Raw genomic sequence first — 17,120 nt, forward strand, 5'->3', positions numbered from 1 at the left:
CATTGGAGACACCTGTAGAGCATCTTTACAATCACCCAGTTACGTTGTGACGTTTGATAGCACACAAAGTGTTCCTCCGGTATTCTGGAGTTGCATAATCTCATAGTCATAGGGACATGTATAAGTCATGAATAAAGCAATAGCAACAAACTAAACGATCATCTGCTAAGCTAACGGATGGGTCAAGTCAATCACATCATTCTCTAATGATGTGATCCCGTTAATCAAATGACAACTCATGTCTATGGCTAGAAAACTTAACCATCTTTGATTCAACGAGCTAGTCAAGTAGAGGCATACTAGTGACACTCTGTTTGTCTATGTATTCACACATGTACTAAGTTTTCGGTTAATACAATTCTAGCATGAATAATAAAAATTTATCATGATATATGGAAATATAAATAACAACTTTATATTGCCTCTAGGGCATATTTCCTTCACGGATATCCCTCTCCCCCGGCATCTAGCAGAAGCCCCATCTTCTGGTAGTATTCGATGCTATCCAGGAGTGTCTCCTCCAATTTCCTTGGCTTCCAGCCCAGATTTCTCAATTTTTCCGATGAGGTCGGTGTGATGGGAGAGTTATGTTCCACATCAGTCTTGCTGCAAAAAACAAAGAGAGCTATTCAAACCATGGAAACAAAGCACGACCGTTCAGGAAACAGAATGCACCATTTGCTGCATACAAGGAACGCATGGTAAGAGACCCACCACTTCACGTAATTGTAGTTAGGGCGCGCCTTCCTTAACAATTCCAGCATGGCTTTTGTGGTAATGTAGTTTGATGCGCTGATATATCTTCCAGATGATTCCGGTTTCTTGTATACCATACGCAAAGCATCAGCCACATCACGGACATCGACTATCTCCCTCATCACGTCGTTCATCACATTAGGACCTCCTACAATAAAATTGACAAAAACTAGATAATAAGTAGTTCTTCCAAGACACACCGTAAGATTTTCCATGTTTTCCCCTTAAAAATTGTAATAGTTGAGCCACTCCATAACACGATATGACATGTTTGCCAGATAAGTGATACTACTAGAAATAAACAAGAAATGGAAAAGAACAGGAAATGATGAGGGGACCTTTAATAACATAAGAGAAGAAGTTCGCTGGTCGTATTGACAACTGGTTGTAGTTGTGGGCCAAAAACAATACTAACCGAAAGTACCTTTCTACACCCGGGCTCAAATACTCCTGGTGTGAACAGTGAATTCAAATAAAAAAGAAAAAAAATCAAAAAATTCTGATTTTTTTGTGGCATACTTTAAAAAATGTTTGTTGTGCATGCAAAATTTCATCACGAAATCACATTCGTGAAAGTTGTCGCAATAAAAACAAAATCAGAGCTCCAAAATGCATTTGAAAGTAACATTTTTAGAGCATCAATTTTGTTTTTTTACTCCGCCTTCCACAAATGTGATTTCTTGATGAATTTTTGCGTACACTCCAAACATTCCTTAAATTTTGCCATAATATTTTTTAGATTTTTTGAATTAATTTATATTTTTTGAATTTACTGTTCACCCAGGATCATTTGAGCCTAGGTGTAGAAACTCCACGTCCAAGCCCATTCTTTTTTGCATATTCCCACGTTGTCTCTCCGGTTGCAAGAAAGTACCAACGTTGCCAAGCAAAAGTGTAAAGAGTTGAACTTAGCCCACGAAGGAAATTGAAATACAACGGTGATATTACATGACAAATATATAAAACTCCGACAGAACCACTGAATGACCATTGTTGCCGCCAAAACGAGCCGCCTACATGCTGCTCGCTGCTTCCATAGCGGAGTCAGCCTAACCTTATCAATGAAAACCAGAAGTATTCATGCACGTGCCCTAAGACTAGTGGTCTGGAGCCACAGTCCTCGTCATTGAACCTTTGAACCCATCTGAAGAACCTGGCACCAAATCTTGTTGTTGCATACGCACTATGAGAAACCCTAACCTCGTCGCCCCAAGGCGCTGGCAGGAATCTACGCTAGAGCTCAAATTAATTTTTTTTGACGGGCAAATTTGAGGACGATCGGAGTCCGGAAGACTGACCTGAAGAAGAAGCATCGATATCTGTTCAAGCGCCTCTCCTGCGAGGAATAAAACCCTAACATATCTACTAGTCAGAGCCGAGGCACTAGAATTCCACTCCCCGCCACTGGGCGCCCGGGTGGTAAACAAAGAGGAGGTGAATCCATAACCTCGCCGATGGAGATCAAGGGAAGACAAGCTTGAGACTTCTAATACTAGATGACCCGGTTGCGCCAATGGCGCAAAAAGCGAGTTAGAAGCGATGCTAGTGGTGAGTAAGTAAGATATGTAGAATGAAAGATAATGCAATGTGGATTGTATTGCAGATAATACAATGACTTAGACTAGTTTACAAATAGTAGAATAACTTAAATTGGTTTACAGATAGTAGAATGACTTAGATCAGTTTATAGAAAAACACTTATATATAGGCAGCCTCATGGCTTATTTAGGCATCTTCTTAGTCTGACCATGGTCTTAAGATGATATGTACGAAAAAGCAGTGTCATCGTCGGATAATGCTTGCATGGTAGACTTCCACAGGTACTTGAGGGCCTATAAAAGTTGGTTCCACTGTCAGACCATTTGGAGTAGCCCATATAGTTATTATCTCCAAAATATATTTTCTTTCATTGGTCCATATGACACACTTGTAGAACGAGATATCAGGGAAATCACCAACGTGATAGTTGTTGTTATCTAGCATGCAAAACAATGAGTCGGGATGTCTTCCATTATAGGTGAGGTGAGGATGTCTTCCATTATTGGTGAGGTGAGCTGTAGAACTCAGTTGGTAGTCCTTTAATCCTTATCTCATCTCTTTGAGAGAGGATATGAGATACTGCACCAATAGACACGATGAGAGGATAGCAAGCTACCTGTGGTAGACAGAATAAATGGCTTAGGAGGGGAAAACAGAAATGAAGAGAGTGTATAGTATTCATACTACACAAAGGATAGGTTAACCATGCATGCAATCACCATAAATAGAATTAGCAACAACTACCTATCCGTTACTTGAATGGAACGCAGGTGAATGCATCTCCAATAAGAGAAGAATAGGTAGTGAGCACACAAGTTTGCACTTTACACAGGTAAGTAACTGGATCAGGTCATCAGGTTTGACAATGAGGTTAGAACAAAAGTTTGGTATCAAAAGTAACTTAATACAATTGAAGAGGAAAGGTTTTGTAAGAAAGGTACTCTGTAAGCAATTTCTTCTGGTCAACACAGATGCAAAGAAAAGGTGAAAACACAGTTTATCTTGGATTTTAGGCCTATTATCAAACATCTTGGTTTTTAGGCCTATTATCAAACAACCTGTGAGTGTCACAAAAACAATCAAGTAGGTAAAATCTGGGAGTTATTCAACTAAGTTTGACAATACATGGTTTATTTCCGGCGAAAAATACATCCTCTGGTTTTTAGGAAGATCCAACTTACAAACAACACCGAGCATACGTTCATAGGAATAGATCAACACCGAGCATACGTTCATAATGACCATGGGCAATGGCACGGAATGCAGAACACAATAGATGGTTTAATTTACATGTGCCATCATCATAGGAAAACTAAATACACCTACCACAGATCCTTGAACCTAGAGCAGATAAACAGTTTCAGGTAAAGAAAAGCGGGAATGATTGTTAAGGAGCTATTTCTGTCAAGGATGTCAGTTGTAGTTTCCCAAAGCATAGGAACAACATAAATTAGGGGATTCACTAAGAGTATTATGTTAACAATCTGGTATCACATACATAGCCTAAGTATATACTCACAGGCATGTTCCTTAGTATATAACTAATAGCAAAGAGGCATTGTCGATAAGTTAAACCAAAGTTAATAGTGCAGCATGTTGTCTGTAAAGTCAAGTGACCACGCAGTTTTTTTCCTGGGATAAAAGATGGTGTGATCTTTTCCATGGTCTTTAGTTATTATCTTTCAGCCTATGTATATGAAGTTTTGGTTCACCTGCACTTCAATTGATAGTTTGGTGAAGTCTTGTACTAAAGATCAGAAAACAAGTTGGTGGTTAGCATGTACTGCTCCAATAAACCTGGGTCACCATCTGAATGAAAATGCACCTAGAGGAAGGTGTATCACAATTTCTATCACGGGAAATACACAGGTCGTCATGATACCCCTTAAAAAGGCGCTCTTTGAGGCAGGCAGCTTGGTCCGGACGCCCTCGTTATTAGCATAATTGACTAACTATCAAATGGGCATCCACTCAAATTATCTAAAGGGAGATTATTCTTTGTGGTGGTCCATATATACAAATGTTCAAGTAATGTTATACATGAAATGAAGGTTATATGGTTAACTACATATCAGCATCACTCAAATTATCTGAAGGGAAACTCAGTATTTTTCAGGCTAAAGCACTGAAACGGAGGAGCTACCCCACTTTTCTTTCTTATTATATACAGGTTATACATGAAATAAAATGAAGTATACATGGTGCATAAATGATTATGGAATTGCTCCTCCCTATCCAGACGAATTGATTTCAACTACCAAATCACAGCAGAGAGGACGAACAGTGAATAAATTGGATGGGAAGGAGTTGCAATACCTGTCCAGACGGAGGGGTTGGAGACAGCGAGGTCGCCAGCAAGGACACACATCCAAGCATGTTTATGTTTTTGTGAAACCTGGGAAGGATGTGAAAACTGAGCTGCAAGTAAAACCATAGTTTAGGTTCTGCCGAAAAGTCCCATAGCATGATATCTTCAGAGAGGGGAGCAAGTAGATGGATTAGGACTCCAAGAAAGATCCCGTTACAATAGAAAGAACAGAGAGGGGGACAAGTAGATGGATTAGGACTCCAAGAAAGCATGGACTTTTGGGAGTTGGGTTACGACCACAAGGAAATCAAGCCTGCGGGAAAAGAGAAACACTGAAGAAAGCATCCAACGTCCACCTGACCGGGGGTGCCACTTGTACAGCCATGCCATCGGGTCTCCTTCAGGATATAGATGAAAGAAGAATAGCTAAAGATAATTGCTAGTACTTTAATACCAATGGCAGCAAGGCTAACCTTGTAGAGTGCACTCAGTGCTCAATAGAGTTAAAAAAAGTTTCCTTATTTTTCTATATAGAAATTGGTAGCATTCAAATAATTCAACACCATGTAATCGAGTGGTCGATAATTTTTAGTTCTCGGGGGTAACAGAAATTTCCAATCCTTGTCAGCAAATCCAGGAATGAAGTGAGAGAATGTGCCAGCATATCATGGAAGCATTTATGGTTGAGTAAAAACCATCAACTCGTAGAAAAAGCATAGGATGTTGAAAGTTTGTTATTTTAGATCCATTCATGTAATAAGTTGGAAATATTGAAACAGTGAAACAGAGCAAGGCGATCAGAGACTCGCCCGCGGCGACGCGCGGCTACCTGTGACAGCCTAAAAGTCAAGGCATCAACAAACAAAATGCAGCGGTGAACCTACCGACCATGAAGTGAACTTATAATTTTATACCACCACACTAATTCTACCATAGAAAATACCGTCTTCCAATGGTCATGCATAATACATTAGCCCACTCATGTTCCTGACTTGAAATCATCCAAATCAAAGCTAGCCCATACCAAAATCACAAATAGTAATTTTATTCCAGGAAGTGCAAATTAGTTGTGTTCTCTACCAGACTGGAGCCAGTCAAGTCATAGCTAACACATACCAAAAATACATGAAATAATCACACTGTACAAAGTGGCAAGCTTGATTTAATTAGTAGTCCAAGGGTAAGAAGTTTGCATAGTAGAGGAAAAATGCAGGGAATACAGTAGGCATGAGTGTATACACAACTGTGATCAAAAGACAGTGAACACATATATACGATGGGCATTCATAGGCATGATCAAAAAGTCAGAGAACAAAAAATGAGCACGAACACACATGTGCGGTGGAAATGGTCTGAAAAGGGTGCATCGTAATTAGACATATGGCAGAACCATGGTGGAGCTAATGCAAAGAAGGCACATCTCTTTTTTTCCCTGAGCGGTTGATCTAATTAGTGGGACATAAAACTTTATTTTCATCCTCAGGTGTAAACAAATAACACCTCAGGAAAAGCGTTTGACAATAATGCAGAATCTGCTGAAGCATCATGCACTCCATCATTTTCTGCATCCTCCACATACCGTGAATCAAAAAACATCAAATTAGAATATAAAGATGGAAACATCTAACTGTCAAGCTGGGAGTTGATAGATGGAAGCAGTTAACTATCAAGCTGGGAGTTGATAAAACCAAGTGTTCTTTATGCACAATAGAACCAAATAAGACAGGTCACAACAAAAGAAAGAAAGATTTTTACCATAGTAGCCCTTTAGCCTTGTCGCACTATCTTCTTTCTTGAATATCTCTAGAAAGAAAGAAAGCAGAATATCAGCTCAAACATGATGGCCAAGCAGTAAATCCATAGCTTTCAACAGTTGAACCTGCTTTGCAAAAGAACTAATCAAGGACTGAATGTAAATGTCAGTACAAATTTGAGCAGGTCATCAAGCATATATTATTACACATATATTAATCTGCCCCTGTAGCAGTTTGGATTTTCATCAAACAACTTGTAGGTAGGTGGATACCTAAACGAATCTACACAAAAGAGGAGAGACATGCTGGCGTTAAATCAAAAAAAATGAGTGGAAAAGAGAGGGGAGGAGATTAATAAGGAGGGGTGAAGGGGTGTGGTTACCTGCAAAGGCCAGATGCTGCAAGGTTGGTGTGGCAGAGGATGTGTCGGGGGCTCGGGGCTATCTTACATGGAAGCTCAGCTGCGGTCACCCGTGCTTCTCCTACTGGCCATGGCGGCGCCCCAGGCTCCCGCCGACAAGCAACAAATCAGTGGGAAGTAAATATTTTTTCAGATCAAGGACAACTCACCAGGGGAAGAAGGAAGTGCAGGCCGCTAGCCAAAACACGCGAACGCCGCCAAACGGGAATCGTCACCCCGTCCTGCTCCATCTGCCTATTGATTTTCTGGTCATACGTCATGCACGCCATCCTTCGGCGATAAGGGATTCCAGCCACCGCCGGATCCAACATTTTTACCTTGCCTGGGCCAATGAGTTGGAAGATCTGGCAGGTTGGGGCGCCCTCGGGAAGGACTCTCTGCTTCCTCGCCCCTGCCTCTGAAGCTCTCGCCTCCTCATCCATACCGCCGCGGACTGAGCCGATGACGTCTAGGCCCTGGCTACATGGATGAGACGAGAGGCGGCGGCGGTGGTGGGAGAATTGGGGGAGAGGAGAGGGGGGTGGCTGCGGCAGCAGAAGAATCGAGGAGGAGAGGAGGCGGCTGCGGCACGCGGGTTAGGTCACAGTGCCTCTGACCAATGGTTGACCCACCCCACGGCACTCTTATCCGGTGCCAGTACCCCTCACCCGAGCCACTTATAACCCAAGCCACTGCACCACTGGCCCAAGTGCTAACCGGAGCCACCAAAGCAGCAGGGTAACGCACGGTCGAGTAGGCCAGCGAAAACCCATCCACAGATGTCGACCTCACCCAATCACAAACAGCTAATTATCAGCCAATCGTGCACGCAGCCGCGAGAGAAACCCAGCCTCTGCTCACGGGCCCCATACAGTCACGACCCCATCAGTCATAGAGTTTTAAAATGGCATGACGTGTGCAAATGCAACGAACGGTTGGCCAATCGCAACAAGGTAAAAATGCAAACAGTAAATCCATCGTGGGGTTGAAAATGCCCGACGCTCGCAAGTGCGGTAGAACGGCGGGTTGTCTAGAGCTGTTTATATGTTCGATGGGTGATCGAATACACTCCTAATTATTTTCACTAAGTGTCTTCAGAGTTCAGATGGAAAGTCTGCCCCGTGCGTGCGACATGGCAGGTTCTTGTGTGTTTCCTACTACTAGATGATCAGTTGCGCCCATGGCGCAAAGGCCGAGAGCAAGCCAAAGATTGAAAGAGTGTGCATCAAAATATGTAGACATAGAAGGAAACATATGGATATAAGTACGGATTGATGATAGTCATATGGACAGGATTATCGTAATTTTCTTACATAAGATCCAAAATGATGCCAGATATAAAAGTCTCGATCGGTACTTATAGTAATAATAAGTTACGTAGCAAAGGACTATTGTGACCTGCTTAGATTGGATAAACAACCATGCAGAGGCCCTTGGACGCGCACTTGAAGGTGAAAGCATATGCACATCCTTTCTTCATGTTTGCCTTATGGAAGAAGCTGCTCCAGTTCTTTGTGAGTGTAGCCTTGTTGTCGACGCCCTTGATAAAGAGGGCCATGACACTGGTGGTCCCGTCTCCTGTACTGATTGGTAGCTCATCATGATCAGCATCCATGTGCGGGAAGAGACTTCTCTTAGAAAAGTGTGTGCTACAATACTGCAAAAGAGGATAAAGGTTATTCAGTACATGGTTTGCCGGCAAGTTCTTGTAGGAACTACGAGAATGCATTTGTTTAAGATTACCATTCTTTTGCCGTCAGTAGAAAATGTTTCTGTCATGTGGCATACGTAGTAATGGTCAGGTGTTTTCTTGTCTTCGATGATATTTTGCAGATTGCGAATATTTTTGTTATACAGCTTAACTGTATTTCCCACACACAGTGGGCAGCGAACTCATCTAAGTAGTGCTCACCAGGCTTGCCTGCCAATTTACATAGAACTGTAGTATTTAGTATTTGTCGGAGGAGTTGCTGCAAATAGGAAAGTAATAAGAGTTTTTACAGCGAGTAATGTATTTTCCAGCTTTCAAATGGATATTTCCCCTTTGAACTTTCGGACTGACCCGGCCTTGCGATGAATTTGTACAGCCTGGGGCCAGTATGTGCCATTCCATGGTTATGCATATGATTTACCTGCATAAATTAAGATCAACAGAACAATAAATACATTAAAATCTTTAACTTTTGAAGCTTAGACCATTTAGGAGGCCTCATCAATATCCCGACTAAAGTGTGTCAGGCAGATGAAGGAGGACTAACAGATCTTGGTTCTAAATTTGTGGAGGCTACCATATTGCGTCATATTTTCTCTCTTCAGCTAAAACTAATTAAAAGCATCCATGTCCTGACTTGATAAAATAATCTAGTGTTTTGTTACCTCTTTTCTCTCAAGGATATTTCTCTCAAGAAAATGCTTGCAGCAAAAGTGCATATAAGAAACAACAAGTTGAAAGAATTAAGCTTATTGGCCATAAAGGTACAGGCAAAATAAAAGCAACACATAAAAACCTGGCTATAAAATGCAGTTCAAACAAACCAAACAACAGGAAGCAATAAGAAATAAAACAAAACCATAATATGGCAATATGTTGGAATAGGTAGGTTACATTTGCAAAGTTTATTGTTGTCTGTCTTATCAATAAAGTTTCAATGATAGAGAGATTCAATCTAACAAATCAAATAATAGTCCTAATGGGATGTACCTTGGATTAACTAAACAGGGACCATCTAGCACCATGCAATGGACGAGCAGACATGTAGAATTGACGAGAGAATAAAAAATAGGTCTATGAGGCAGTGAAGATCCATGTGAGATGTCGCAGCTAATCGGTCAGAGAAACAAGCCCAAGCACCTTCTAGAGCAATGAGCGAGTTCATCGGCGAAGCTGTAGTTGCAACCTGGTGTTCCAGTAGAAAAATAGAATAGCGGTGTTATCTTTGTTTGCATATTTTAGATGAAATTGCTCCAGAAGAACCTAATTTCAGTGAAGGAAAGCTATAGCCATAGATCTGGAGATGAATTTTGTGTTCAATACACCGTAAATTTGTCGGGTGGTAGGTGCGACATATGCCAACGGGTGGCTTATCATTGTGGGAGCCAGTAAGACTTCGTCGGTGCCTGGAAACGGGATGAGGCGAAGACATGCACGCCGGCGGATCTTACCCAGGTTCGGGGCTCTCCGTGGAGATAACACCCCTAGTCCTGCTCTGCGGGGTCTCCGCATGATCACTAGATCAAAGTGACTAGCTACAAGTGCTCCTTGAGCTGTCGGATTCGAAGGAGAAGAAGAGCAAGGCTAGCTCTCCCTTTCCTCTCTATATGGTGTGTGTGTAACTCTATGAGACCAACCCTTTGCATGGGTGCCCCGGGGGGTTTATATAGGCCTAACCCCCAGGGGTACAATAGTAATCCGGCTGGATGCGGGCCCCAGCCGTGAGTGTCCGTGCCCGCCGACTTCTCCGCCGGTCTTTGGGTCCCGCCGGCTGCCGGCCTCTTGGTCGACAGACCGGCCCCACCGCTTGGGGGTCTTGTCGGCAGCTGGTTACTGTAGCCTCGCCCCTGGTGACGAGGGCTTTGTCAAGGTAAGCGTGGCTACAGTGTGCCGCCTTGTGGGCTCTCACTGTAGCCTTACCTCGTCTTGTCTCCTTAATGTGGCACATGTTTTGAGGGAGGGGGTAGCCGGCTTCTGGGGGCCGGCTACGCCCCTGGCCGACTAGGGGAGGCCGGGCTGCCTTCGAGCGTCTCTCTGGCTAAAGGGGCCCGCCGCCCACGGGCCGTACTGGCGTCTATCGTGGATGACGTCGAGGCCAACATGGCTACAGTGCCGCGCCGGACGGGAGATGGCTGACCCGTACGGCGTCCTGTGGCCATGCCTGCTTCGGGATTCGGGGGTAGTGGGTTGTACTGTGGCCACGTCCCGACTTATCTCCGTTATGAGAGCGTAGTTTTGGTGGGTGCAGTCTTGGCCGGCTTCTTGGATTCGGCGTTCTTCATGGCCGGCTTTTGGGAGTCGGTGTTCTTCATGGCCGGCTTTTGGGAGTCGGTCCTTTCGGAGCCGGCTTCCTGGAGTCGGCCACCTCGTAGCTATCTTGGGGGAGGTTTCTGGGAATGGGTCGCCTTCTGAGAGCCGGCCCCTGGGATAGCCGGCCGAGGGAAGGCGGCCCTGTGCTTTGAATGCTTGAAGGCTCAAATGGCCTGATAATTTCTTGAATAGCCAGGGGGAGTCGGTTAGGCTACCTGTGGCTATTTACTCCGACAGTAGTCCCCAAAGGTGATTGAGCTTCGAGGTGTGGTGGGAGTCGAGAAGCTCGGTCAGCTTCCTATCTTGACAAGCCGGCAGCTGGGAGCCGGCTTCGGCTAGGCGCGCCGTCTTGGCGAAATTTTTTGAAGTCGGAGGGCGGGAGTCTGCCGGCGCGCGCACCGGGCCGCGGGCCGGCCACTTGCCGCCTGCAAAACACATGGCATCCCTTGGCTAAAAAGCCTGCCAGCCCACGCGCGCGACGAGACGTCGCCGCAGGTCGGGGGCCCACCACTCCTACGCCCGGGCCCAGGCGTGGATTCTCTGCGGCCCAAAGCCGCCCGCACGTCTTCCTGCGGCGGTTTCGGCACGCCTTTAGGGCGTAATAATCGCGGGGCGTGGGGGGAGTGGGTGCAGTTAATCCCACGTCTCACCCCACGCCTCGCCTCCTCGGCTTCGCCGTGCGAAGCTATAAGTAGGGGGAGGGGGAAGCGGCAGGCACTCGCACAACCCTCTCCTCTCCGCCATCTTCTTCTTTCTGCTCTTCCTTGTAACAGCGCCTCGCCGCCGCGCCGTTCTACCGCTCTTTTCTCCGCCGCCGCGCTCATTCTCGCCAGCCCTGCGCCGCGATGCAGTACGGCGGGGATTGGGACGGCTCCAACATCCATGAGGATCACGTCGAGTTCCTCCGCAAGACGCGGCGGCTGCCCGGCGCGGACAAGGTGCGGGTCCGTCTCGCGCTGGAGAAGGAGATCACGCCGGAGCCGGAGGAAGGCGAGCGGGTGGTCTTCCGCTCGCATTTCTTGCGCGGCATCGGCCTGCCGACGAGCGCCTTCTTCCGCTCATTTCTTGAGTTCTACCAGCTCCAGCTGCACCACCTCACCCCGAACACGGTGGTGCTGCTGTCCGCCTTCGACACCTTGTGCGAAGGCTACCTCGGCGTCCTCCCTACCCTCGAGCTCTGGGGGGAGTTCTTCCTGTCCAAGCTGGGCACGCGCATGCAGGGCGTGCCGGCTCAGAGTGGCGCCTTCATCGCGATGCGGAGGGTGACAGCTGACAACCCCTTCCCCGTCATCACGCTGATCCAGTCGGTGAAGCTATGGCAGAAGTCATACTTCTATGTGAAGAACGTCGCCCCGCAGGGCGACTACGTCAATCTGTCGGCTTACGAAGCCGGCCCGCCGGCGGGTAGGCGGCCCCAGTGGTCCTATCGGGCCGTGACGCTGACGCCGGCTGGAGCAGCAGCTGTCGCCCGACTGCGGGTGATGATCCAGTCGGAGGGCCTATCGGGGCCCGACCTGCTGGCCGCCTTCGTCACGCGCCAGGTGCTTCCGCTCCAGAGCCGCCCTCATCTGATCTGTCAGATGAGCGGCCAGCTTGATCCGAGTCGGATGTGCACCAAAGACATGCCGCACGACGAAGTGGCCCATATGGTGAACTACCTTGCGAACTGCAAGCTCTCTGTAGAGTGGCAGTTTGGCAAGGAGCCATATTGCCGAGCTCACCCGCCGCCCACGGTATGTTCTCTTTTTCTCTTTCTCCTCTCTCAGTTTTGTCGCCGAGTTCCTTTTGGCCGACTCTGACTAGTCGGCTTGTCTCGACAGAGCCCTCTTCTTCGGCCTGCAGGCGGGTCGGACACGGAGCGCTGATTCGTCCCCGACCGGGCGAAGCACGATCTGGAGGACCCCGACTTGGGGGCGGCCGCCATGGACGACAACACCGAGGCGGGCGGTGGCCAAGCCGGCGGCGAGGCAGGCGGCTCCTGGCTTGGAGTCAGCTTCGAGGACTGGCCGGACGATGACGAGGCGGAAGTCGTCCCACGCCGCCAGCCGGCGCCTGGCCACGGCGCGGGTTCCTCCGCCGCGCCGCCTGCTCGGGGCGGCGGGCAAAAGCGTCGTGCCGCGCCGGGCTTGTTCGGCAGTCGGCCGAAGAAGCCCAGAGGCGGGGCAGCGGCGACCAGGCGGGAGGAGGCGGCCGCGAAGGCGGCCCGCTTCCGCAAGGCGGTGAGGCAGCCGCAGACGGTGTCGGCGTAAGTATATACTCCTTCGTGTATTCTTTTTTTCTTTTCTCTGACGGTGTCGAGCGGGCTGCTGCCGCCTCCGTCGTTGGGTCGCCGGGAGGATCTGGGAGCACTACTCGCCGCGTGGACCCCCGTGCCGATCTTCAGGCAGCGACGGAGCGGAACGCGCGGGAGGTGCGGGAGGAGCGGGAGGCGCGGGAGGCGGAGGCATTGAGGGCGGCCGCCGCCAAGGCGGCGCAGGAGGAGGAGGCGGCGAAGGCGCGCGCTGACGCCGCGGCCAAGGCCCAAGCGGAGGCTGCGGCTGCGGCGATGGCGGAGGGGGCCTTGCTGGTCACCCCACTGCGCGTCGCGGCGCCTGGGGCCCTAGAGCCCTCGCCAGAAGAAGCCGGCGGTGACCAGCCGGGGCTGGAGAGGGAGGACGACGTCTTCATCCTGGAGAGGGTGGCGGCACCGGCCCCGGCAACTGGGGTGACTCAAGGCGGCCGGCCTGACCTGCCGCCTGTGCAATCAGCCGGGGCGAGCCGGCCGCGAGGACTGATCTGGTGGTCCGGACGCCGTCGCGCCAGCGCACGGGGAAGGCCGCATCAGAGCCGCAGAAGGCTGCATCGGAGCCGCAGCCGGCCGCGGGCTCCAGCTCGTCGGCCCAGGATATGGAGGTGGCCAGCGCCAGCTCGGGGTGGACGCCAGGCGGAGGGACGGCCGTGATGAATGTGGTCGCGCAGGACGTCCGGACCCGGCTTCAAGCCCAGACTACGGCGCTGAGAAAGTACAATGACGAGTTCCTTGCGACGCGGGCGGCCATCCGGGTTAGTCTTCTTGTCTTGCTTTTTTTATCTTGGTTTCTTCCGTGGGGGCGCGTCAGCGCACCCACTGGGTGTAGTCCCCGAGTTCCGAGTCGGCTGCTGAGCAGGCGGCTTGGAACTTCTTAGCGGATTTAGTTTTGTTATTCTTGCTCTTATTTCGCTCTTCTGCCTGTCTTGCAGGACTACTACAACCTCCGCGCGGCTGCCTTCAACTCCCAGGCTCGGGAGCTGACCCAGAAGACCGCTGACCTATCTGAGAGCCGGGGTAAGTGCTTCGTCCTTTATCTCACGTGGGGCGCGTCAGCGCACCCACTGGGTGTAGTCCCCGAGATTCGGGCCGACTGCTGAGCAGTCGGGTCGGATCTTCCTTGACGACTTCTTCTTATTGCTTCTTTTACTTTGCCATCCCTGCAGCGGTCAACGCCAGTCTGAGGGAGCAGCTGGGAGGGTCTCAGGCTACCCTCCGTGTTAAGGAGGCCGAGTTTGCCGCCTTGGCGTAGGAGCGTGACCGCCTGGCCAAGAGGTTGGCTGACCAGGAGGAGAGTCACAAGGCGGCCCTGAAGGCGGTGCAGGACAGCGAGGCCGCCCTCCAGGCCGAGTACGAGACAGAGGCGGCTAGCTGGGCCGAAGCGAAGCAGATGCTGATCAATGGCTATGGCCAGATCGAAGATTTGGTTGACGGTAAGCCGCCTTCTTCTTCGTCCTTTCTTGCTGCTTGCCGTCTTTGGCTCGTTTTCTGACTTGGTGTTTTCTCTTCTTTCTCTTTCTTTCTTGCGCAGAGTACTTCCCTGTCTACTCTACCGCCGCCAACCAGATCATCGGGGCCCGCCGCGAAGCACAGAGGTAGGCTGGCGCCGAGATTGCGCCAAACGCTCGCCGGTCGCTGGAGGAGCAGCTCTTGGCGATCCAGGCCCGCCTCCAGCCGGCTCATCGCCTGCTCCGCCGGCTTCAACGTGCCGGGGCGCAGATGTTGGCCGCCCTCTCGCCTGGCGAAGTGGTTCCCCGCACCCCCAGTCAGACTGCCGACTGGCTGGAGGTGGCGGTCGGCTGCTTCGAAGCCTGGAAGGCTTCGGCGGCTCGGTCCGGCGCCAGGCGGGCGCTGGAGTTCGTCAAGGCCTGGTATCCCGGACTGAGTCTGGACCAGCTGGCCACCTGGCGGCAGCAGGCCGACACGGAGCTGGAGCCGGCGCGGCCGGCTATCATCCGGCGGGCTTCAGCGATCGCTGACTACACCGACACCAGCGCCTTCGCCCCTGAGCTGGACGACAACGGTGTTGCCCAGCCGGAGGAATGGTTCGGGCTGAACCCGGCAGACAGCGAAGACTCGGCGGAGGAGATCGACTCCAGCGACGAGGGCGAAGAGGAGGAGGAGGGTGAAGACGCCGGGCCGGATGGTGGAGCGGCCGGCCAGCCTCAGCTTGACCGTGCCTCCAGTAACACGGCACGCGCGGGTGCACCGCCTGCCGCCGGCGATGATCAAGCTGAGACCCGCTAGCCGGCCACTCCTTCAGCTGGTGACGCCGTCTCCACCGACCAACCCGGCTCCCACACCGCGCCTTTAGTCTAGTCTGCTATCTTTATTTTCCTGTCTTATCACTTTTAGAACAATATTTTGTTAAGTTTGCACAATTCCACTCACTGGGTGTATTCGAACTATGTTGATTGCTGGCCTACTGGGGGCTTTATATGTAAATATGATTATGCATGCATTTGGCTTTCCCTTGTTCTTTGCTTTTCATCCTTCTGCTGTTTCCTTTGCCGCCCTCCCTTGGTTGTCGCCTTCCCAGTCGGACAGTTGCTCTGCAATCTGTGGCTGGAGAAGTGCTTGGCCAATTGGGAGGGCAAGTACTCGAGCTTTGTTGGATTATAGCAAAGTGTTTGGGAAGCCGGCCAGCCGGCTGTCAGAACAGCCGGCAAGCGTGGTAGGAGGCCGTCTTTTCACTATACAAGTTCATTAGTCCCTAGCCGTTTTTTGTGTGGGCATCCTTTCTGTCTTGGCTCTTGCTAGTCGGACAGTCGGTTCTTTGAGCTGCGACTTTCAACAAGAGAGGACTTGTCTGACTTCAGGTAGAATTTTAATATAACTTAAGGCGGCAGTCCCCGGGCCGACTAGTCGAACCCGGTGCCAGACAGGAATCAAATGTAATAATACATTTGTGAATATGACACTCGTCATTCATAGATAAAGGAAGGCAGTCCCCGAGTGCCTCTCGGGGGGCCTGTTGTTTCGTACTTAATACAAAAGGGTAGCATGATACATACTGCTTTTAACTGTAAATCTTCTCAGGAGGTTCGCGTTACATGGTCACTCCGACTCCTTGCCAGAATCATCCCTCTTGCGTGCTCTTGGCTTTTGCGCGTCAATCAGGTAGTAGGAGTCGTTGCCTAGTGCCTTGCTGATGACGAAAGGGCCTTCCCAAGGGCCGAGAGCTTGTGCCGGCCGGCTGTTCGCTGGATTAGCCGAAGCACAAGGTCGCCCTCCTGGAAAGATCTTGGCTTGACCTTGCGGTTTTGGTAACGGCGCAACCCCTGCTGGTAGATGGCGGACCGACTGAGTGCTAACAGCTGGCCTTCTTCCAGCAGGTCGACACCGTCTTCTCGCGCTTCCTTGGCCTCCGCCTCCGTGTACATGGTGACCCGAGGCGAGTCGAACTCGATGTTGGTTGGGATGACAGCCTCGGCACCATATACAAGGAAGAACGGAGTGAAGCCGGTTGACTTGTTAGGGGTAGTACGCAGACTCCAGAGGACAGCCGGCAGCTCATCGAGCCAGCAGCCGGCCGATCGCTCCAGTGGTACGACCAGTCGGGGCTTGATGCCGGAGAGGATGAGTCCATTTGCTCGCTCGACCTGGCCGTTTGACTGCGGGTGGGCAACGGATGCTAAGTCCAGTCGGATACCCTGTGTCGCGCAGAAACGTGCTAGTGCTCCTTTGGCAAAGTTTGTGCCGTTGTCGGTGATGATGCTGTGCGGTACGCCATACCGAGTAGTGATGTCGGTGACGAACGTCATGACAGTCGGCCCGTTCAGCTTCTTGATCGGCTTTGCTTCGATCCACTTGGTAAATTTGTCCACGGCGACAAGCAGATGTGTCAAGCCGCCGCGGGCTGTCTTGAATGGGCCCACCATGTCCAGTCCCCAGACGGCAAAGGGCCAGGTGAGGGGAATGGTCTTGAGTGTAGAAGCCGGCAGGTGTTGCTTGGAACTGAAGACTTGGCATCCTCTGCAGCTCTTGACTATCTCTTTGGCATCTTCCAAAGTAGTCGGCCAAAAGAAACCATGGCGGAAAGCTTTGCCCACAAG

General features: G+C 50.1%; 1 protein-coding gene, 1 long non-coding RNA gene and 1 pseudogene across 5 annotated transcripts; all 3 read right to left on the minus strand.

Moving 5' to 3' along the window:
- Positions 1-365: 365 nt before the first annotated feature.
- The window catches only part of LOC123120681 (cinnamoyl-CoA reductase 1-like), a 40,845-nt pseudogene continuing 24,090 nt past the window's right edge, over positions 366-17,120 (minus strand).
- On the minus strand, positions 2,323-7,423 carry LOC123121952 (uncharacterized). 4 transcript variants are annotated; one of them, XM_044542053.1, is made up of 5 exons: positions 7,096-7,423; positions 6,928-7,008; positions 6,359-6,404; positions 4,612-4,713; positions 2,323-2,874 (listed from the first exon to the last, which is right to left on the minus strand). In XM_044542053.1, the coding sequence occupies exons 1-5, from the start codon at positions 7,198-7,200 to the stop codon at positions 2,795-2,797; spliced, it is 414 nt and encodes a 137-aa protein (XP_044397988.1). In that variant the 5' UTR covers positions 7,201-7,423; the 3' UTR covers positions 2,323-2,794. The 4 variants fall into 4 exon arrangements, with proteins under 4 accessions (XP_044397988.1, XP_044397987.1, XP_044397985.1 ...); XM_044542052.1 differs by having other exon boundaries at positions 6,928-7,012; positions 7,096-7,422; XM_044542050.1 differs by having other exon boundaries at positions 6,928-7,420.
- LOC123121953 (uncharacterized) lies at positions 7,966-9,684 on the minus strand. The gene is made up of 4 exons (XR_006459992.1): positions 9,459-9,684; positions 8,759-8,889; positions 8,501-8,678; positions 7,966-8,414 (listed from the first exon to the last, which is right to left on the minus strand). It is a non-coding gene; the product is annotated as an uncharacterized lncRNA (long non-coding RNA).

Source organism: Triticum aestivum, chromosome 5D (assembly GCF_018294505.1).
Source record: "Triticum aestivum cultivar Chinese Spring chromosome 5D, IWGSC CS RefSeq v2.1, whole genome shotgun sequence".
NCBI classification, from domain to species: Eukaryota; Viridiplantae; Streptophyta; class Magnoliopsida; order Poales; family Poaceae; genus Triticum; species Triticum aestivum.

Excerpts from the sequence above, each read along its gene's own strand:
- LOC123121952 (XM_044542050.1), bottom strand. The coding sequence starts at position 7,200 with ATGGATGAGGAGGCGAGAGCTTCAGAGGCAGGGGCGAGGAAGCAGAGA. Across the intron at positions 6,405-6,927 it reads TGCACTTCCTTCTTCCCCTG|ATATTCAAGAAAGAAGATAG; the intron begins GTGAGTTGTCCT and ends TTCTTTCTAGAG. Across the intron at positions 4,714-6,358 it reads AAGGCTAAAGGGCTACTATG|CTCAGTTTTCACATCCTTCC; the intron begins GTAAAAATCTTT and ends TTTTACTTGCAG.